General features: G+C 36.8%; 1 protein-coding gene across 1 annotated transcript in view; it reads right to left on the reverse strand.

Annotated features, from left to right (window-relative positions):
* Window positions 1-388: 388 nt before the first annotated feature.
* LOC127631314 (TBC1 domain family member 22B-like) overlaps window positions 389-24,273 on the reverse strand; it is a 54,281-nt gene continuing 30,396 nt past the window's right edge. Inside the window, exons 8-12 of the mRNA XM_052109403.1 lie at window positions 20,709-20,815; window positions 18,363-18,438; window positions 12,022-12,149; window positions 4,909-5,004; window positions 389-1,539 (exon numbers count right to left, since the gene is read on the reverse strand). Coding sequence (XP_051965363.1) covers window positions 1,411-1,539; window positions 4,909-5,004; window positions 12,022-12,149; window positions 18,363-18,438; window positions 20,709-20,815 — 536 coding nt within the window. The 3' untranslated portion in view covers window positions 389-1,410. The remainder of the gene's footprint in view (window positions 1,540-4,908; window positions 5,005-12,021; window positions 12,150-18,362; window positions 18,439-20,708; window positions 20,816-24,273) is intronic.

Raw genomic sequence — 24,273 nt, forward strand, 5'->3', positions numbered from 1 at the left:
TTTTTAACACAGTTAAATGAAACTCCATTCCTGTGGTCTCAGCATGATGAACTCATCATTCTTAATGAGAGTAAACCTCAGGAAACTTGTCAAATAACATGTCTGGGTCATATTACACAACAATATAAAAAAAGAAATAAGAAATTATATTTGGGTTAAAGATCAAGAAGACTTTAAGATTCTTGGTGACAATTAATAACAATTAAGAATATTTCTCAAAGTGTATTATTTTTACATTGTTAACTGTAAATTGTAGTTTTACATCATGGTAGTATTTGTTGTATTGCCTTAATTATATGTTGATTTAAAAATATGAATTTATTACAGTAACCTTTTACTGTAATGCAACATTTAATGAGAATAATCGTTTTAAAAACGAACGGCCAAATGTATTATGGTAATGAGAATGTCATGAAACAATCTTCATTTTAAGTATTAATTGTCTTTAAACAAAGTTTCATTTCTTATTTGTTTCTTTTGATTTGGGGTTGGAATGTGACCTAGGCATGTCTTTAGGAGTTCGACTTAAAAACTAATATTAATATTTCATCACAGTTTGATTCAGCTGTCTGTGCTGAAACATTACGTCAGTAGTTGTCAAGCACCAAAGTTAAAACTCTTAAAAGTACCCACTTTCTAAGAAATAATTGTGCAACAGGTTCGAATGCATATAACACCACTTTAAAAGATTAGATTCTCATCTAAGATTGTTAAAAATTCACATTCTTTTGATTCTAATAAGCATAAAAACCCCAAAGAAAACCAAAACACATCGCTCAGGCTGTGCCGTATTGATTATTCGGATTGGTCCGACTGAAACGCTCAGTCTCTTGAGAATTGACCCTTTAAAGCTGCCATAGCTTCAATAATACAGTCTCTGAGTGATTACAGGTGGGAATCGACCCGTGTACCTACCTGTGGTACAATCAATGTTGCAATGAGCAAAGAGGCCAAGGAGATCACATTATGGTGTAATAACCCAAAACATGAGAGGGTTCCACCACATCAGAGGCAAAAAAAAAACAAACAAATGGGAAACTATGAGGGAAAAACAACCTACTATTAGATTTGAAGGATATTTTCTGTTTTTAGGTTCATACTTTTATATGTTCCTATAAAAGCTCTCTTTTCCTCGCCATCTCATTGTCAGATATCTCCCGAAATAATCTAAAATCAGATTATATGGAGTTCAAAATATCCAATTTGTTCGTGGTCATTTATTTGTCTCATCCTTGATCGTGAATTGTAACAGACGATGAAACAAATTTGAAGTCCTTGGAGAAAATTGTTGACCTCTGTCTTTGCCGTGTCAGATTAACCAGAGCAAAGAGGAAAGTTTTGACTGATTCCATTGTTTGGTCAGAACATTGTCTGGATTTGTAGAGTCACGGTGAGATCCAGTTAGGGATCTCATCTCTTGTAGTGGCTCGGAGCGTCAGCAAACATGTATTTGAGTCTGTAGGCCTCAGCCAGCAGCAAACCCACCTCTTCATTCCCCCAGTGGATTGTGGGAAGGTTCTGCAAGAGGATCAGCAAGTTCTGGAACAGCAAAAATGTACAGTATTTAAAAAGAATCATCTAGAGAATCATCTAGAGACTTGAGGCCACGTCCACACTAATACAGCACAGTTTTGGTTGCAATTGCATTGATTTTGCTGTTTACACCTTTCATCCAGACTTTTTCATCAAACGGATTAATTATAACAAACTAATTTGAGATAAACAGTATATTATGCCATTTGAAATCTTTTAACCCTGCTTTTCTTCAACATAAAAATGCCATTAGTGACTTTTAGACCAAATGATTGTTTTCTTTTGAAAACGCACTGATTTGAATGTTTATGCCTCTCATCTACAACACCCAAAACTGAGATTTCAAATGAAAACGTACTATTGTGAACGTCGCCTTATACCCTGTCTACACCGGATGCGTCAAAGTGTATGTTCTAAACCGTTAATTTGTCTTGTTGACAGGAGTAGCGCCAGTGTGTGCAGCGCAAAGTGGAACGGGGCATCCATCTACTGTCTGCAATGTGAGACACAACATGATGCGACGCATCCAGTGTAGATAGCATCATTGATTATAATTTATTTTGACTCAATGCACCACTCGCGTTCAGTGTGGACAGGGTGTTAGTCTTACCGTTTTAAACAGTTCTGTGCAGTGTCATTACCGTTAACGGTAACTGTTATAAAAACTCACATAACCCCAAAACAAATCAAAAACCAAAATAAGATTTATAACTTAAAAACTAAATATATGAATTTGAATTTTAGTTATTAGCAGTATATTATAGCATTTTACACCGTTTCACTCCACTTTTATTAAACATAAAAATAATATCACATGGCGATAACACCAAATATAACGGCGTTAGCGCATACACTTTAGCAACCCTAAAATGCTAGACCTACAATAGAAATACAAATATTAAGAAAAGAAATAACCCAGAGAGGCTGCAGGTAGCCGCCTACCACCTCAGAAAATACCGCGTGTCCTGGCGAATTTCTGTTCTTTGACATGCATTTTACTGTTCTCACTTAAAATTGTAGTAATCATGGCATGATTACAATGTTAGTATAATGTGATTCATGATTGGCACCCCTCTGGGGTCTATGTAAGTGGGTATTTTATGTAAGAGACTGTGATGTGTGTGTGTGGGGGGGGGCTGTTACCACCTACAGCTGCAGTAAGTGCACAATACCAGATCTATTGTAATCAGCTTTATTCTGTGTAAGATCAGATCTCAGGATCTTCAGTCGAGGAATTTGGTGCAGTATCATGTGAGCTGAAAAATCTATGATTTTCAAGTTGCTAACCAGAGTGCCTATTGAGCTCCTTTGAAAAACGGCACCACATATACAGTGCATACATATACACCAGCCTACACATATGGACCTATATTCAGCGTTGTGTGATTTTTAAAGACATTGAATGTGACTGAATAATCTATATATTTCCCAAGACATACACATATTTCATTACATTTAATACAAATTCTTAATCCATTCTCTGCTTGTACTTCTCTGAGCAAATCTGAAACTTTTGTACTGCAGCTCATATTACAGCCTCTTTAGGAAGAATCACTTCAGCTGTATTCCTCATTTGTAATTCGCTTTGGATTAAAGTGTTTTCTAAATTAACAAATGTAAAAGGCGGCGTAGTTTTGTTGCTATGTGGTTGCTAGGGAGCTCATTGCTAACTGGTCCAAGTAAAAAAATACAAATAAAAATAAACCACTATTATGTTCCTTGATATGGCTCAGGTCCCTCCTTCAATGTAAGTCTATGGGTTTCTTTTCACCCGTTTTTTGTGAAAATCATCAATCAGACTGCTTACAAAAGCATTTGCCCTTCTCTTCTCAACAAGTCACATGATCTGAGGTATCATTCAAGTCCATAGCAAAAATGGTGTTGGATAAGCTAAGCGCCAAATTTAATACTTAAAGGAATATTCCGGGTTCAATATGAGAAAATGGTTACAGTGAGGCACTTACAATGGAAGTGAATGGGGCTAATTTTTTGAAGGGTTTAAAAAGGCAGAAGTGTGAAGCTTGTAATTGTATAATGGCATTACATTAATTCTTTTGGTAAAACTTGTCTATGATTTGAGCTGTAAATTTAAATAGTAGTTTTTGTGAGATTACAGGCATTTTAAGTGTTAAGTCATCATGGAAACGAAGTTGCAAAATGTTACTTGACACAGGAAAGGTTAGTAAGCAATTTTATCAAACAAAGCATTTTAGCACATTTTGTTCATGTCTTGTTGCTGTATATTTGAAACAGTGAGTATTGTAACGTTTACAGACTGGGCCCATTCACTTCCATTGTGCTTCACTGTAACCCAGATATTCGTTTGTTTTTTTAAGGAAAAGAGGGACAAGTCAAAATACTTTTTTTTTGTAATCAAGACGGTCACAAATGCTGTCGATTAAGCTCAACTTAAATTGAACCCAAAATATGTCTTTGAGGCTAGGTGTTTTTTCAATTCCTTTGTTAAAAAACCCCTATGAATGAGCAAAAGCAACACTGATACTTTCCTTAGCAAACAAAAATAGTAGCCATCACAGATTAAGATGTCTGAAATATCCCCTGCATGTAAAACACCATAAATGGTACTAATGTTAATGAGTTGCGCACCAGAAGACAGCAACGACATCAACCAACATTCATGATGTTTGCAGAAAAACTCATGTACTCAATTAAAAAAAAAAAAATAAATATTCAACATAAGAAATGCATCATGCTAATGAAAAATAAATAAATAAATCAGTGATCTGATTTGCAATGCATAATGCATTGACAGCCCCAGTATAAATACAAGCTCTCAAATAATTATCCTTTGAACCAGGGGGGGCTGGGAATAGAAATCGGCCCTGGATTTTACATAGAAACCTCTTCAGCCAGTCGCGGCCCGTTCGGCAAAACACGGCAGCCCGTTTCTGCTTATCGCCGCACGTTTGGCCCCGTTTCACGGCTGGCCCACAGGGAAAAGTCCCTATTGCCAGTCCACCCCTGCATCGAACTACCCAATGTCCAACCTGATGAAGAAGCAAAAAATAAATGAGAGAATGAGAGATGGAGTTGAGCTTTAAAGATCCTTTGAAAGTCAGAGTGGGAGAAGTGAGAGAATGGGGGTGAATAACAGAACGTTCTCGTTTGGAGGGCGCTGAGGTGTGGTGAATCCACTGGCCTGTGAAATTCAGTTACAGAAGAGCCTGCTGCACTGGAGGGACAATTATTCTGATCGCCCCCGAGTAAGTGACGGCCCGCCACTTTCCAGTGATGCATGCATGTGTGGAAAGCGTCCAGCACACATGCACATGATCACATGTAACCCACATACGATTTTTCAGGTACAAAGCTCAGTGACCGTGTCGCACAAAACACATAGGGACATATCAGTACCTGAAAGTCCGACATGGAGAGGATCTCTTTGCGCCATTTGATGAGGAAGGCGGCGCACACGTAGAGGTGGAAATGGGAGAAGCCTTCTGACTCCGCCTAAAGATGCACAGAACAAACAGTGTTGAAAACATATCCTAGCATATTTAATTAAGTTAGCAGTTATTCAGCTTCAGCATTTTGTTTCAGAAACCAGATTTTACATGGACATCAAGTGGTGACCCAACACACAACAAAATTGTTTATTTGGTATATAAAGTAAAGCTAAAAAGTCCTAAAGTTATTGAAATGTGTGGAAAGTTCTATGAGCTGAAAATTAAAAATGTTGGTTTCTAAATGCCTCTTGAATCCTGGGAACATGTAAGATATTTGTTTCTATGACATCACTCATAACCGCAAAACTGCTTTGTTGTTGACAACACCAAATTATTTGAAAAAAATAATGAATTAATTCACCTCTTTACGTTGTCGCAAAAAGTTTAAGTACAAAGAAAACTCTTGAGGTGAACACACTATGAAAAACCCAACATAATGTTCATAACTTTGAGCTTATTAAGGATTTCAAGGACATACTACTCCATTGGCATACTGTATTGAAGGGACATTTGGATATTCGGATGTATCGCTGGTGCTACATTGACGGAATCTTTGTGATTTGAAATTCCAACTGTCAAACCGTTCAAACGCACCCACAAAAAGACATTTAAGCTGCTATCCCTCCCTCCCTCCATCTATCTATCTGATGTTCTTTCAGTCTGACTGTTGGGCTTGTAAATCCTTCAAACTTCAATCTTTTAAACCAATTGTACATTTTCAAGTCAACATAAAAGCTTGTAGTCTAGTTGGCATTTATGTGCATTTATTGGTTATTACAATAATGAAAGGCAGTAACATATTTTGAGGGTAGGCAGGGGATGATAACAGGACATGTCCAGGCCAAATTTGAACCTGCATTCTTGCAGTAGCAATGCAGCTCATAGTAGTCAAAGCGTTGTGCTCTACCGCAGCACCACGGCTCTGCAAAGCAAAACTGTTTACTTCCACCATGACAAATAAGTGTTTTAAGACAACACATTTTATTCATTAAATTATTCAGCTAACTCAGAGTCGAGTGCCCACACAGTAAACTCCTAATGTAGTTTTACCATCCATGTAATTTATAGGATTGGGAATTAGGTCATGTTAGTTTTTCCCAACGTTTCTAAATAAGACACCCATTCCGCCTCTCCGCTCCTTATCTGTCCTCTCCTCTCTGTTTACTTCCGCCATGACAAATAAGGGTTTTAAGACAACACATTTTATTCATTAAATTATTCAGCAAGCTCAGAGTTGAGCACCTACACAATAAGCTCCTAATGTAGTTTTACCATCCATGTAATTTATAGGATTGGGAATTAGGTAAAGTTAGTTATTCCCAACGTTTCTAAATAAGACACCACCCATTCTGCCTCTCTGCTCTTTATTTGTCCTCTCCTCTCTTCTGCATCCTTCTCTACTTCAGTACAATTTGGTACATTCAGCCACTTGAGAGAGGCAATGAGTGGTTATAAATAGGTTTGTTTACTTTTTTTGTTGGTCCCCCGTGAAGCATGGGGGGGGGGGTTAAAAAAAGGGAGAAGTTGGATTTTATAAGGACACAAAGAGACAGCAAAAACAAAGAAAAGGCAAGAAATGGAAAAAAACAGTTTTAGTCAATGTTGCTATGTTGGGTTCATCAGGAGGCTCAAAAAACAGAGCAACATTTTGATCGCACAAAAGACCCAGTGTTAACACTTTTCAACGTAATCAATCTACAAATGGATAACCATCTTTAAAGGAATAGTTTACACATTAAAGAAATAGTTTACTCAAGATTCAAAGCGCTAATAAATATGCAGTGGGCACCATATGCCTTCAGAAGAATTAGAAGTCGCTCACAAGGAAGGAAGAAAGAAATAAGGGGAAAAAAAAGGAATGAACAAACAAAAGAAAAAGATAGACCAATGTGTCAAAGGAGGGACAAAAGACAAGTAAGAAAGGAAGGAGGAAGGAAGGAGAAATGAATTAAGGAAGGACAAGAAATAAACAAACAAAGGAAGGAACATAGGAAGGAAAGAAAGAAATGAACAGAAGAAAGAAAGATCATAAGAGGAGTGAAGAGTTGGCAACAAAGCAGCAGAAGACAGAAGCAGCTCTGCTGAGAGCACATTGGACATGGAGTTCTACACAGCCAAGTGTTCCTCCTTCAGCTCTCAACAAAACCCATCACATTAATGGAGAGCATGTGAGATGCAGATGCTTTAGAACATCAGCCAGACATTAACATGACTTTCCTTTTTGTCTTGACGGCTCTCTCTTTCTTAATTTTTCATCTTCATCTCTCTCTCTTTCTGGCCAGAGCTCTTTGTGAAACTCTAACTGATCTAAAGTCTTTGTGCCAAACGTGCTATTACTGGAGAAACCAGATAAAAGAGCTCCAGCAGATGTTGGGGCTCTTTTCTCTCCCTTCAGCCTCATAAAAGGGGACAAAAAGTCTAATCTAATCATGCTCCTCTGACCCGCTGAATGCTGCCTTTCATTGGACATGCAACATGTGTTTGGTCACATCGTAACTCCAATGAATGTATTCATTAACAATTCCTCAGGAATATATTATTTAATATTTCAAGCTCAAAATGCAATCCTAATAGGAGTTTAATGCAAAATGACAATAAAAAGAACAGCAGTAATTTCAATATGAAATCAGTTCACCCAAAAAATAGAAAATCATGTTGTTCCTAAGTCATATTTTGTTATTTTTTACAAGGGAACACAAAAGGAGACCAAGTTGACCAACGCCACCACTACAGCTCCAAAAAGGGCAAAAAAAGCACAACAGAAAGAGCTGTGGAAAGATTCTTAAAAACGTAATACTTTTGTGTTCCACATAAAAATATAAAAACAGATTTGGAACAACATGCGGGTCAGTAAATAATGACCAAATGTTACTTTTTGAGTGAACTATTCCTTTAATGAATGTCCTTGGTCTTATTGTGCCTAAGGGGGTGGTCACACTAAGCTTTGAGCATGCACAGTTTTTTAAGACAACATAATGGACCAGGATATGATGTCATGCAGGGCGGCTTCTGGTGTAAATGTAAATAATACATTATAAACATTTAGAATTTTCTCCCATGAGGGTGCATTTCCAGTATCCCATGTTTGAATGAGAGTGAATGGAGCGTGAAGTCTAGTGTGACCACCCCTTATTTCATTAGTGCAAATTATTCTAAAAAAGATAAACTATTTGTTCTCAAAATATTTTATCAAAACTTTATCTGTCCCTAAAACAGGGGATTGGACAGACAATTTATGATGTCATGACATGGTGAAGGCTTATCTACTGAATATTAATTAGGTCATGCTCACATTGCAACCTTCATGATGCTGCCCAGGCAGTCACATAAACAAATTATTATTCATGAGCCAGTCATGTTCAGATATGACAACCCTTGCCAACCTGGCATTGAGATGTATTATACAAGGAGCTTCATGTTTGCTTACATTTATTTACATGACCTTTAAGTGTTTTGGTAAATATTTGAGAGCACACATTTCCTGACTTGCACACTAGAAATGTATAGATCTGGAGATCGGGCCTATTACAGTATTTGCTCATGTCTGAGACATCAAAACTCTAATCCTAACAATTTAAGATCAAATTTTTTTTAGAAGTCAAAGGTGAAAATTAGTTTAAAGAATGAACATTGGCTTTATACATTTAACATTAACCACTAACACAGCCAGTTTTTTACAATTCAATCAGATCCTGATGGATAAAATGAACCCCCACCCTACATTATTTTTCATAATACTGTGCATATTCAGTTTTTATCAGAGATGCATCCCATTACTGAAGTTTGCATTTAATATGCTCATTCAATAAATAAACACAATTAATAAACACAAGTCTAGGATTTAAGCCCTCTCCAACAATTTATATTAATCAAACTAAAGATATGCATCTCTGTCTCTGTAATCCATTGTTAAATTTGCATACGAAGAGCGGAGATGGCAGGACAGGTTTCATGTGGAAAAGCGTGGAGTTTAACCTTCAAAAAACGTGTCATTCCTCAGCTTCTCTTTCTGTGTTCAAATGACCTCATTCACAACTTCACCTCCTCTACCTCAGCTAGATGGACAAACGCTGCTTTTACTGCCTGCTCCGACCCTGTTGTGAAACGGCCTCAGGAAATTAAGACCCCAAAAAAATTGAGAATGGGGAAAGCAGTTAGAAGTTCACTGTCTACTGTTGTATGTCTTGAAAAGGATGGGTTACCCAAAAATGAAAATTCTGTCATCATTTACTCATCCTTCTGTTGTTCCAAACCTGTATGACTTTCTTTCATGGAGCACAATACGGGGCATACGATTTTCCATAGAATGCCCCTTTTATAATTGCTTAAAGGGGTAGTTGTGTAGGGTCACAGGACTGAAAATGCCCATCACCAACATCTGGCAGAAACTGACTGCTGACTCATAACAAACAGAAGCAAATTGCATGCAGTGGGGATCGCCACTCGCCATTTTCTCTCTCGGATTGCGGTTGTCATCTGACAACCAATCCCCTTTATCCAATAAAACCTAACCTGTGGGAATGGATCCATGTCAACCTGGCAAGAATGAGAGATGGAGTAGCATATAGACGGAGGCAGATATAAAGGACAAAGACATGGGCAAGGAGATATATCAAAGGAAGCCTCAGACATTGAGAGGACATGCAGACAGGACACGAAAGGAAATCAGCAGAAGGAAACATTTCAAAGGAATATTAATAAATGACAGGCATACGAGCTGCTCAGATCTTTTTTTTTTTTTTGCATTTTAACAGGAATAAAAAATGAAGTAGGAATGAAGCATATAACCTTCAAAAGACATGTTTCTCATAACTATAATGTTTTTTTTTTAAGTGTTTCATAATGCAACACATGTGAACAAGACAACAATGAATGTACAGTGGCCCAAAAATGATTTGTACACTTAAGACACAATTAAAAATGTATGAATTTCATTGCATTAAATAAAGAAATATCAAAAGTGGAAACAAATTATGCACTTTTTTCATAATTAACCAATTTTCTGAGACATTTTCTTTATCATGCTTTTTTTGCAATTACTGGATGTATGAAATCAGTCCCCCATTATCACACAGTTGTCCTAGCAGAGCAACCACAGGTGAACAATATAATTTTTTAATTTTTTATGTAAATTCATTGCTGGGTAAGATCCTCAAAAAAGTTATCCTCAAAAATTTATTAATTCTTCTTTTTCTTAGAACTTTTTCCGCAAGCGGCTCTCCATTTCCTGCAATCCAGAGCAACTTCCGGGTCAACTCAGATGGCAAGTGTGTCATCTTTAATACAGCCCATCCAATGTTTCATGGGACGGCCATGGTGACGCTTTTTTACTACTAATTACTTCTCTAAAATTGTAATCAGATTACTGACTTTACTGATGACTTCATTGAAAAAAGGAATTGCATTCCTAATTAATTTGAAGTTATTTTCTTAAAACACTTTATAATAGAATTATGTTAATATTATAATTTAATTAATACTATTATATTTTTTTTTTCACTCAACAAATTCAAATAATGTCAATATTTCCTCCTTGTTCATTGTCACACACAAGTTGTACACTTAGCACCCCACTCTTCAGCTATCAAAGAAGCACAAATAGATGCATATTTGAACATATTTGTTAATGTAGTATACATGTAAAATAAGTTTTACCTAAACAATATTATTTTAGAAATATGTGTAACCCAAGTAGTGTACTTAAGTAGTTACCTTAATTGAAAGTCAGTAACTGTAATCCGATTTATTTCAAATGTAATGTTTTACACTACTTCACTACTAAAACATAATAAGATTACAGTAATTCATTACTTTGAAATATTACACCCAACACTGTTGAAAAAAAAATTAAAAATACTTTTTGTGAAATATTTAGCATGAACAGTGTGTTTGTGCTATATTCCTTTAAAGAGTGTAACTTTTTCCATGGTAAAATACTTTCTCCTCACCTAGATTAATATGAAGAGACAACTACAAGTAAGCTTTTCAAAATTAAAGTTTGAGGGACCTATCTGAAGAGACACAACAACATTGACTCTACCAATGGTGTGAGCTTGGGGTGGGGCTCTATGTTTTCTTTTATTGACGGCAGACCGGGCGTATTCAGAAATCTGTTTTGACTTGTTTTAAATAAAATTTAGCAATACCATTTGGTGGCACAGAAATTACACTTCAGTTATAAAATTTAGATTTTGATATATAATGCAAAGTCTTTAATAAATGATCAAGTATGGCTTAAGTGCTAAACACTTTTTGGTTTATCCGTATACACTGAATACCGTCACAGCTGATAACACATCATCACAGTAACTTCTTAAAAGCCCTTATTTAGCCCCTGCAAGGGTTGATCCATGAACTATCACCATTGTGTCCAAGTTACTATGGATAAAAGCTTCAGAAAAATATATATTTTTTTACAAAGAAGCACATGCAAAGGCTTTTCTTAAAGGGATAGTCGACCCAAAAATGAAGAAAAACTATTTTCCTCATGTTGTTTCAAACCTATATGACTTACTTTCTTCTATAGAACACAAATGGAGATTGTAACAGGTAAAAGTTGGGCAAGGAGGGGGCGGGAACCGGCTGAATAAACAACATAAACCTTTTAATGCATAAATGAACATAAACAATGAACTTAAATATAAACACAGATACACATGCAACGCAGCTGCGTGCATCGCTCTCTCTTTCGAACCGGCTTCTCCGGCTGCCCCTTATCTCACTCTTCCACTGATCAGCTTATTCAGCACCGGCCATACTCGATCATCCTCCTCCTCCTCCTCACAGATATGTTGAACGGAATGTTAGGCTCAGTCACAATTCACTTTCATTGTATGGAAAAAAAGATTCAATGAAAGTGAAACTGAGATCTCCTCTTGTGTTCCACAGAAGTCAGTCATACAGGTTTGCAACAACAAGAGGGTGAGTAAACAATGACAGAATTATTTTTTTTGGATGGAATATCCCTTTAAATGGCTATGTTTTAATCATAACCCACTGGCTGAATTAGGCACAACAGTACCTGGTAGGTGTCCCACAGTCTAATGGTACAGCGTAATGGCAGCTCCCTCATCAGCAAATTGTTCATCCAGCGGAACGCAAATTGCAGGTACTCCACTTCACATTTCTGAAAGTGCACATGGACGTCCTCTGTGGATGTAGAGAAGAAGGGGGGTTTATATACATTTGATGGTTGTTTCTACAAAGTACAGTACAGTGAATAGCCTTTTGTAACCCATGCATGGCCCGACATTGTTTAAATAAGCATGCAGGACCCAAACTAAGACCATCAGGCTATTGTTAAATTCTCTGCACACCTGTTTCACTGAATTAACATTTTAGACCCCAACACGCGTGTAATTATATTCGATTGAAAGGAGAGAGAGAAAGTGAGAGAGATTTGCAGGGAAAGGAAAAGAAGGTCTGGCGTTGAGTTCATTGAGAGACAGATTTCTCTGATAAGCTCTCGTACGGTCTTTGAGCAATATGAATGCCGCTCTCAAAAACAGTCGTATTGACTAGACTGCTGATAGATATTTATGGAAAAACAGTGACAGCTCTCTGAAAGTACAGAAAACTGAACGCAAATTTATCCAAAAGGAAACCCTTACTGAGGCCATCAATAAAAGAAGCAAGAATACCATTTAAAAAAATGGTTTTAATAATGAATGATTTTCGCAATGTTTCAAAAGGGTTGCATCATAATGGATTGGGCTAAAGTCATCGGTGTGGTTTTTAACATTATTAGAATTTAATATTCTCTTTGCAATCCCAGTTCTTCAAAAACAATGTCAGTAAATAATTTCTCATTCAATTTTGTCACACCAAACAATTTACAACAATTCTACTGTTGAATTTTTGGCTTTCTCTTATAGGAATATTCTGCGTTCAATACAAGTTAAGCTCAATCAACAGCATTTGTTGCATAATGTTGATTACCACAAGAAATAATTGAAAAAACAAAAATACAAATGTGGTTACAGTACTATGAGAATGTACATTACAGTAGCAAAGCAAATGAGGCAAGTCCACAAATTTGAAAATACACACTAGTTGTCTGGAAAAACAGAAAAAAGACATTTTATCATAGGACAATATTCCATACAGATGTATGATTTTGTTTAAAAACTGTTTATGTTCACCAAAACGTATGCCTAAAATTCAGAATTGTTTGTAAAAAGTCTTAATGCTGCTTTATTCTCACTGCTTTTCTAGCTATAATCATGTTTTGTATATTAAGAGAAAACTGGCACACATTAGCAAAACAATAAAAGGGACTTTGCACAAAAAAAATTAAATAATAAAATCCTTAAGCACAGAGGAATTTAATAGCTAGTGGCAGTCGGCACATGGTGAAATGGTTCCGAGGTCAAATGTCCACTGTGAGGTGCTAAAAGCGAGTTAAATGCTCTCACAATGCAAGTGAAGTGTAGCCAGAACTTTGAAGGTCCAAAAGGGACATAAAGGCAGCGTAAAGGTAATCCATACAACTCCAGCGAATAAATCAATGTCTTCTGAAGTGATACAATAGGTGAGTGTGTGAGAAACAGATAAATATTAAAAAAAAGTCCTTTTTCACTGAAAATCTACACTTTCACTTTCTCATTCAGCCACAACTTGGTTAGGGCAAATCAAAGGTGGAGATTTATTGTAAAAAAAAAAAAAAAAAAAAATTTAATATGGATCTGTTTCCCAACATCACCAATTATATTGCATCTGAATATATGGATTTAACCACTTGAATTTGAAAGTTCTGGGCTGCATTTAAGAAAAGCATTGCAAGCTTAAGTTGAACATAGAGACCATTGGCACCGAATGGCACTTAGGCTCAAGTCCTGGCCATCATTCATTCACATTGTGAGGACCAGCAGTGCAGAGACTTCCTTCTGAAAATCTGTGTTTCTGTTTAGCAGAAGAAAGAATGTCATAAGCATCTAGGATGGCATGAGGGTGATTAAATGGTGGAAGAATTGTAATTTTTGGGTGAAAAACTTATAAATCCAGCACGGGCAAATCCACAGGTTTATTATGTTTAGGCTATGGTTAGATTTATGCTGCCAATCTAACATCTGTTCAGTTTTTTTAGTCTGAACAGAAAAAAAAAAAAACAAACAAAAAAAACACTTGAAATCTAATTTTATGTAGGTTAAAAATCAGATTTTTGTTAATGGGTCTCAGTCTGAACGGTCAAATTGGATCCAAAATAGTCTGAAATGGCCCTGTTAAACCTAACGTAACCGATAGTGTCAGAAAAACACAACTGCTGAAGCAAACACTTAATTTATGGTCCTTCTGTGACACTTTCGGCTCACATGTTGACACGCGTGACAAGTGAAGCCCTCGATCAGCTGCCACGCAATTTGTTCACACACGAATAAGCTTGTAAATGTATTTGGTGTCATAAGATAGCATTGTGTGAGGAACAAAGAGAAAAGTAAGTGTTCATAAACTGATAATCTGCTCAAATGTTTTACTCTGGATTTGTGTGATAGGTAATACAAGTCGTTGTTTTAACACCTCTAGTGTTATGAACAAGGCACATGAAAATTATTTTGTAAAAATCTGGGTAAATTATTGTGATTCTTTGAGACAGATTGCATATTTAAATTTAGTCTGTGGCTAATTTCCTTTAACCTTACATAGTGTTATCCATGTTGGCATCTATGTAATTTGGCTAGCGTTTAGCTTTTAGCTAGTGACAGTGGAACTCTTACAAAAATGCGTAGAGTTCAACTGGATGCACAGACTTTGAGGTCAACAACAAAAGATTTGGAAAGTGTTTTCTCCTCCCTTTTAAAAGGTGATCAGCATATTTATTTTCCTTAGATAACAATGCACAATTACGTGCTTAGTTGCATTTTATTATTCACATTCAGCATTGTGTTTCCCAATTGTTCCCAAACCTATCATAATAGACCTGGGGTCCAATATCGGGTGCGACCCACCAGTTGAGCACCACTGTGCTGGAGTATTTGTCTCACTTTCTTGTCCTCTGAAATCACAATTTGTCTCCCTACTCTCCGGTCACCCCATTCTTCTCTCTTCTCAGCTCACTTCCATTTGCTTTTACTCCATAATTGCAGTGGCTTATGGGGAACTGACTTCTCTCCTGCACTCCCTGGTGAGACTGTGGTCTCTGCTATTGCTCACGGTGCTTGAAGATGCTGATGGATGGGAGAGAGGGGCTGGGCAGCACACACTGAGATGCTAAATATGGGCTGTTCAGCTTATCACACCAAACACTCCGAACAGGGGATGAGACATCCAGATGGTATAAACACTGGCACAGAAAAACAAAGGCAGACTAGAGGCATAACACAAACGTGTGATTCCAGGAAACAGAAACGGCCAACACCTACAGGAAAAGTATTTTCCAAGGGGACAAACAGAACAATCACCCCCCAGCCAGAAAAACTATTCCTTGTCTTGAAAACGATTATTGTTTTGAAGGTTTTAAACCACTATTCATCATTCTGAACAACTAGTTTACCTGGTTTTGGAGGTAAAAAGTTAATTATCATTTAAGGAAATGGTTCTCGATTGGTGGGTCATGTGATTCATAACCCAACAATGGGCTGCAGGTTTGTTCTGGTAGGGTCACGGACAACAGGGATGAAAATAAGAACTTTAAATGCAAATAACAAAATTATTGTGCTTTGTTAGGATTGTAAAAAGGGTCATCAAAAAATGCATCCATATCTCTTTTTTTTTTTGTCTTTTGTTTTTGAGCATTTTCATTTATTGCTTGGAAGAAGCTAGCCTAATTACCCTGAAAAACAATAAACAAAACTATTCAACATAAAACAACCATGACAGCAATAAATATACTGTAGGTTCATTGCAACAAGGATAAAAATGGTTTGTGCCTATCACAATGTGTTTGTGCAGTGAATTATTGTCTGGTGGAACATGAAATCAGTGGAGACATTAGAGACAATTATGCATATTGTATATAGTTTAATACATTTCAATTTATGATTTTAAGGACATTTTTGCTTACTTTTGTGTATAAACAAGCTTATTCCAAAATCTGGCAACGTAACAAACCTGTGATTACATGACTTATTATTCGCTGCTTTTGACGTTGAAATGTAAACTGATATTAGCACAACACTTGCACACATGTTATATGCTGGTAATTACGACGGTAATGTTTACATGCAAAGTGAAACTGAGGGAAGAGGCTAAAACAATTCTGTGTGCTGTGTATTTGCTCAATTCGCTAAATAATACTGGATTATGTACATATATCGTAAAACCAGAGGTCAGGTTCGTCTTGAATTTTTTTTCCACCACTAAATAACATGGAAAGGAGTTTTGTCCTTGCCACAGTCGCTTTAGCTTGATCACTTCATCATCAGACATTGGCAGAATTTTCTAAAAAGCTGCTTTGAAACAGTGTGTATGAGCGAAACATAAAAACAAAAAAAAATCGTACAATCATATTGTGAAATTTGTGTATAACTACACACCTAGTAGGACTGTCCCGATACAGAAACTGGTATCGGAATGGGGTCCGATACCGTGCCCATTTACTTGTATTCTTGATTGTAAAAATGTGCCGTTACCAAAAAACGATACCAGATGACATACAAATGTAATTCCGTAAACATTCATCACAAAAAGATTATAATTATTATGTCATCGTGTGATTATTAAATCGCAAAGGTTGCAATTTAATGAGACAAATACATAGTTTGCATGTGCTGCACACCTTAAAGTTGAAGTATGTAATTCCTGCGTCACTAGTGCCACTAAACAGAATTGCAAAACTAAACAGTGTTCAAAACAACTTTCTGAATATGCCCCACGTCTGCTCCTATTCGAACTGTCAGACAGTCCTACCCCCAACTCACGACATTTGTTGAGTAACGTTGTTGGGGTTGGGCTTGGTCTAAGCGGTTCGCTCTAAACAAATAGAGGAATTTTATAATGCCACAGAAACACAGCGTTTAAAATGTACCTCTGAATGACTTGCTTATAGATGTTTCTTCATATTAAGCTGGGATAGAAGTATTTTAACACTGAGAACAGTGCTGCTTACATACAGTAAGACTCTTTATTTATTATTTAATTAAATCGCAGCCCTTGCTGTTTGACAATCGCTCTATCTCATATTGTGATTTCGCTTTTATTTCGAATAACCTTTTAAACCTAGAACGACCAGGCACCGGGCCCTCTAGGGGGTGGTGATCATGAAAAACAAAAATATGATGGTGCTTGCTTGATCTGCACAAATTAGGTGTCGATTTAACGCTTAGACTCTGATCTTTACACTGAATGTAGCTGATCTGACCAATTATAAATACAGTTTTTAAATTTGCAGATAAATTAGAAATGTTACATTTTTAAAAAATGTGCAAATTTGCGAGCACAACAATCATTAACAAAAACAGTAAAAAAAAACAGATAAAAAAAAAATACAAAAAATCACAGAGCCATGTGTCATATATGTTTGGAAAGGTCTTGCTTAGTAAAATATAAAGAGCAAATTTGATTCATTCAGAGACCAAACTACAGTGAGTATTAGCATGTGAAATCCACATTAATTTATACCAAAAATTACATTATATAATTTATACCACATTTTGGTTTATTGCTTCATGAAAAATACACATCGTAAAAGAAAACAACATATTGGAGCTGGCAATCCTGAATCAATCAAGCCCTCACTCGATGCCATACGATGTGTAAATCTAGAGATATAACTCAAAGTGTCTTGAGAGCTACCCTGGTTAGCGGCGATCACTATACCAACGGTGTTCTCTGGGAGCGTCTCACTGAAACAGGAACCTTCACCTCATAGAAGTGTCAGATCGTTCTCATTGGATCATTGAAAAAGTGTGTCAGATTTACTGATCTATACATATATATATATATATATAGATCAGTGGTCAGATTCCATATTTTGGCAATCCACGTGTCACGTTCAGCGGGCCCTCAACGCACATTTTTGGGGTTATGGCATATGGTATGGTAAAAGAAGCCTAAGTGCTCTGAAATGTATCATTTTGGACTAATTATTTTTACATTTTATCATTCATAGTTTTCAGTTATTCTGTTTTAATGAGCAATAAAACAATGGTTTGGAGAGATTTTAATCAGTCAAAATGTCTTTAGGGTGTAATGGGTAAATCGTCCAGCCTTATGTCACACCTGCATATATTCTAACTTGACATCAGTGACACTAGATGCCATTGGTTCATGAGCATCTCATCACATCAAGTTTGAAAAATGTAGAAGCACAAAATCAGTGAGTAAATAATTACAATTCATATTTTTGGGTGAACTACCACTTTCATTTAACAGCAAGTGAGAGAAAAGAATTGGTAACAATGGTGTTTGTGAACATGATCATCTTACCATCTATTCTGCTGACGAGCTCTTCCAGCGCCTTGACTTTAATCTGAATGCCAGGTTGGGCGAATGTGTAGTTGTCCTGATGAGACAAAACAAATGTGGTTTTTAGAAAACAGAATCATTTTTCTGTAACTCATTAAATGGGTCATATTGTACTTTTTTTTTTTTTTTTTACTCTTCAAATATTTTTCCCTGAGGTCCAAGAGGTTTAGCTCAGTTTTATTACAACCATGAGTTAAATTGGCCAGGAACGATTCAGAACATTGTTCCGACGTCTTTGTTTGTCAATCCATTCCATTTGAATTCAATGTCATATCGTAATTGTGAGATTCCGACTTGAAAAATGTACACTTCTTCATCGAACATGTATAAGAACATGTAGAAAATAGAACCAAATGGCAGCGGCCTCAACAGTTAAAATTAGTTTACACAATTTTCCTGTATAAAATGCCATTTTATTAAAGCAAGTTAACTGGTGCGCTTTCTATGTTCCTAATCATTGTTGGACAGATGAACAGTAGAATAAATATAGTGAGTAAATATTTTACTTAACTAACTACAAAGCCACACGTGGATCCATTTTGGTGTAACGAGCACTGTTATAGAAACAAATCATTTCTAAATTCCGAGGACATGAACAGTTCAGACACTAGTTGATCTACGAGTAAGTCATCTGATCAATACAGTAATTTCGTGATAACAGCATTGATCTAGTGAGCACGTTCCATCTGCATTTACAGTAGCTAGTATGGTCACTTAAAACAAAACCCTTAAAGGCTTTAAAACCCTTAAAATGATTGTTTTTTCATCTAGTAAATGCAAAGAAAGTGTGCCCTTGTTTAAGATATACATCCACTGATATGTAGAGACAATTTTTTTTTCATTATTATTAGACCTCTGCCGACTGGAAAGAGACTGCATATGTTAAAACAATATTAATAATACTAAATATAACATACTGAAATCTATGTTATTTATACAATATCTAAATATAATTTTAAATGTGTTTATGTGTATATAGCAATAGTTGTTTCTAATCTGCTTTCTCTGGGATGGTTAAGTCTTGGGTGGTCTTTCTGAGACCACTAGATCTTTTGATTTCCTCACATCCAGAATCCCAGTTTAACCCTTGTTACAACTCTGGATCTGTTTGTAATGAGACATCAGGTGCAAAGCTTGATGCGTCGCTAAATAGAATTCAATGCATTAGGGCATGTTTACGTGTGTGAAGGGGTCATTAGAGATTTGCTATCTTGGTGCCAGTTGATTAACTCCAGGAACAGGGGACGCCGTAATGTCATGTTATTTCATAATAATGTAGTTGTTTCTTTCCATCTCTTCTGTTGTGGGTCATTAAGAACCAGCGGCCGTCTGCTGTGTTTCAACTCGTGTTTAGCCCGAGGGGATGACTTCATGGAAAGACACATTCTGTGTTCTGATCTGTGCATGTTTTCTGGCTTCCAGCCCAGTTCTGTTCAGCCAATGAACACAGCACAGTGCAGCCCACGGGACAACCTGACGCTGGCCTGTGTCTGACCCTTGCTCCCGCCAGCAGACGAATGCCCCGACATGCTCGCCTCACTCTAATAGAATGTCTTTATCAAGGGAACGCCAGCTGAATCCCTCAAGCTTAAGCGTCCTAGCTTCAACTTCCTGTCTCAAAAGTTCTTTATGTCTCTGGCGGGACATTGTCTTGTCCTTCAGCACAAAAAAAGCAGTATTCATCTTACTTTTTAATTTTTTTGCATTGTTTTCAACTTTGCCGGCATCTACCAAAAAGGACAGAATGACCACTGTAGGGTTTAGTTTGACTAAAAAGACACAAAGAGAGAAATTGGCTTTAGGCTTCAAATCCTTGAGAGCTGCATTACATGTCTACTTTTCTATGTGTTTAATCCATGTTTATTTTATTCTCACATTTTTTTAATTCCATCTTTTTTCTTCTTTCAAACTGACGGACAGCATTTGAAATTATCCATACATTTTATATATATATCTGCAGTATATATATATATATATATATATATATATATATATATATATATATATATATACACACTCTATAATAATTTTCAGTTAATGTAATTGGCCAATTTAAAGCTTTAAAAGTGACCGAGACTATCATACTGCTTGATGTGTTCCATAAAAGACAGAAAGTCATACTGGTTTGGAACAACATGAGGGTAAGTAAAATATGACAGATTTTTCAATTTGGGGTGAACGGTTCCTTTTTTGGAACAGCCTTAGTATCTGGAACACCTTTGGTGCCTTAAAATGCTGCCTATGGAGGTAGCATACAAGGGTTTGGAACAGAGTGACTGTCTTTAGGGAACAAACACACACACAAACCTGTATGCCGTCCAGCAATTTGCTCATGCACCAAAAGCTGTCAGCTTCGATGTTTCGTTGCGTATCCAGGGGTAAGCTTGCCATTTCAAAATTTTCCACATCCTCCTCTGTGGAAAGAAACACACACATACACGGTCAGTCGTCATCAGATAAAACAAACACGCATGCCGCAGGTGCGCACAGCAGTCATCTCATATGCACAGACAACACAAAGCCATTAGATCATTAGCCGGCAAACTGCGTTCTTTATTCGCGCTCTTTCTCTGCAGGCATTTCCCTTGCAGCTATGACCTTTCTTGAGTCTTTAAACAGTATGTACTAAATGATGCTTATATGCATATAATGCCCAAGAGAGCCAGACCTGGCTGGGAGAGCCTAAACTGTACCACTCACCATAGGACTAACGTAGTCCTCACTTTCTCAATCTCTCTTTCTCTCGTCCTCTTTTCTTAATAAGGATGGAAGGAGGGATTGGGGAGGGGAGGGAAGGACAAGGAGCTATTTTGAAGACGCATTGAGTAAAGAGAGAGAGTGCTCTAGGCATGTTTGTATGCAGCTTGCACATTGCCAAAGCAATTCAGTCAATCACGCATCTGTTATTGCTGTACATGGGAGCAGAAATGTAGATAATAAGGTCAGGTGGAAGGTTGAAGACGCAATGAAGTAAACATGCTCACGAACAACAGAAGATACTGAACTGAAGAAGCCACTCAACACGTGCTGATGGGCACCTTGGCAACCACCAGCAAAGTCTGTTTTTAAGAATACAAAACTGAGGTTTTGGGAGGGTGATGCAGTCGTAGACAGAATAAGGCTGCATTTTACACACTTCTATGCATGTAATTCTCTATAATTTGCTTGAGTATGTAGTAAGTAGAGGTAAACTAATATATCAGTTTTACCAATTAATCCTGCCGACAGTTCGATGTATATGTTGTTATATTCTTCATATCTGGTGAACAATTTAAATATAGAGCCAGTTCTCCATCAATTCAAAATTAGAGTCCACGGTGTATTACGAGCTGGTTTACAGCGAAAAGTCTCGCATTATACACAAAATCTTATTTTTGTCTGATTATTGTTGGGATTTTGGTTGAGCAATCAACTACATCTGGGATTTTATTCATTTCTGACTTTTGTAGCCACTGTGTCTGTGCCCATCATAGTCAAGTAATTTTTATTTGTATAGTGCTTTTCACAACACACGAAGACTTAGAGTGATCATTGTGTAGTTTGATTAAATATGATTGTCAATTGTGTATAAAAATGTAATCAAATAATAATTTTAATTAGAGCCCCAGTGAGCAAGCCGAAGGTGACTGTGGCAAGGAACACTAAACTCCAGAAGATGTTGTTATTAATGAAGAAAAAAAATTACCTTGGGAGAAACCAGGCTCACTGTGGGGGCCAGTTCCCCTCTGGCTAACAGCATGAATATAATGCCAATATTAGTTATTTATGTGCAGTGCAAGTCATGGTTTAAAACGAATAAACTAAGTAAGTGTTAAGGGTCAGTGTTTAAACAAAGATTTTGCATGAACTGTAAGATTAATGACTAATGTCTTGTCTTGAAGTTAAGCCTGGATTAACTGCAGAAGTTCACATATATGCATTGTCCTTGTTAATTGGCTGATTAAGTGTTTTGTTGGCAAATAACTGATAGACCATGTATTCCATTATAAGAGTGTATTCCATCTTTAGACCAAGGTGATGCAGGCAGAAATCAGTGAGGTGCATCGCAGTTCAACCGGCAGGTCATTTCGGTGAGGTCTATCCTAAATCCAAGGTTCAGGCAATGGCATATGAAGTATCCCATGTCTTACGGTTGGAGTTGGCATCAGTTCATCCTCTGAAGTCCATTGTAATAGACTGAAGTGATGTCTGGCTGGCACCTGCTGCATTTACTCATCATAACTCAAGAGATACATAGCAGTCCGACACCAAGCAGGTTCAAAGCTTTGTACGTAGTTAACAAAAATGTTAAATAAATACTAAATTTAACAGTTATCCAATGCACTGATTATAAAATGGGGCTAATATGATCACAGTACAAAAGTACTTTTTAAAAACTATCGGCCGATTAATCGGTTATCGGCCTTTTCCACCACATTAGTTATCGTATCGGCAAAATCCACTACCAGTCGACCTCTGGAAGTAAGACAGTATGCCAGTATTGGGAAACATTACAACGTCATAAAATTGCTTCTGTCACATACTGTTTGCATTTACACACAAGCTTTACCACCTTAAAAATTTATTTTTATTTAAAAGCGATGTGTGTAATTTATTAGACGTAAAAATATTTTCTATTATCTCATTTTAATATGTCACACAACTATACGTAAGCTATTGGTAGATTGATTCCCCACAAAAGCTTAAATACTGGTGCTATCAAAACATTGCTCTGTTTGTTTAAGCATCCGATTCAGATTCCTCAATGGTTTCATTAATGATCTTTTGAGGAAGACATATTTTGAAATAAGAAATCCTCCTTAGAAACAGACTCCTAAGTGTTATTTGTTTGAGAATTGTACTACACTGGTCACAGTGTATGTTTCACACAGCTAATTTTGTAGTATTGTTGCAGCTGCACTGAATGGTAGTGCAGAAAACAATGTTAAGAGTATTTTAGTAAAGTTTTCCATCCGCATCAGTGGTAGAATGCACTTTCGAGAACCCTTCACAGAAATTAAAGTAATGCAAATCATTCCATCATTTGGTTAAAATTGGAAACGGTTCTGAATAAGAAATGGTTCTTGGTTCCCAACCCTAGGTGTTTGCTCACCAATGGCAAATGGGGGAGGAGTTTGGGAAACCAGTTTGAAAACGGTTTGCAGTTCTGTTCTTTGCAACAATGCTCTTCTACAGTATAGCGCAAGAGGTTTCAGGCAGTATTAGGTCAATATTACAGATGCACTTCTCAATCAGATATAGGATGCCATCTGAGCAAATACTACTTTAATGTATTAGGATTTGGGACATATCCAAATCTCCCATACTTTATCATACAGATAGAATACAAATTGGAATGTAGCACCAATCTCAGAATGACAATCTGAATCACATCAGCAAAACGACTCAAGTCATAATCAGATTCACTCAGTACATTTACACATTTGCACTTCAAAGTTTAATTTTAGAGGGACTAAAGCAACCATTCATCTTCTTAAAATCTCATGTAAAAGATTTAGTCTGACTGAAATCACACCAGTCCGATTTTTGTCAGACTAACAGACCTAGAAAACATCATTATAGCTAAGCAACTTACAGCATTGTATACACATTGATCGGACCACAATTGGCTTCCACATTGTGCATATGAACGGGCTGTAGCTCAATTATAATTGTTTATGTAAACTTACTGATTGAAACTATGAATCAGAGGGTAGTGGGCGAGGAAACGCTCTGCTCAAACTCTTCGAGGGGGAACTGCCAGTAAACCTCTGCATTGCAGTAGGAAGAACAGCTGATGTGGGAACGAGTGAGAGCCGGGATGGGATTCGAGAAGAAAAGACAGATGAAGAATGACAGGAAGAAAAAACGAAAAAGCAGAATAAATTGCCCT

Source organism: Xyrauchen texanus, chromosome 37 (assembly GCF_025860055.1).
Source record: "Xyrauchen texanus isolate HMW12.3.18 chromosome 37, RBS_HiC_50CHRs, whole genome shotgun sequence".
NCBI classification, from domain to species: Eukaryota; Metazoa; Chordata; class Actinopteri; order Cypriniformes; family Catostomidae; genus Xyrauchen; species Xyrauchen texanus.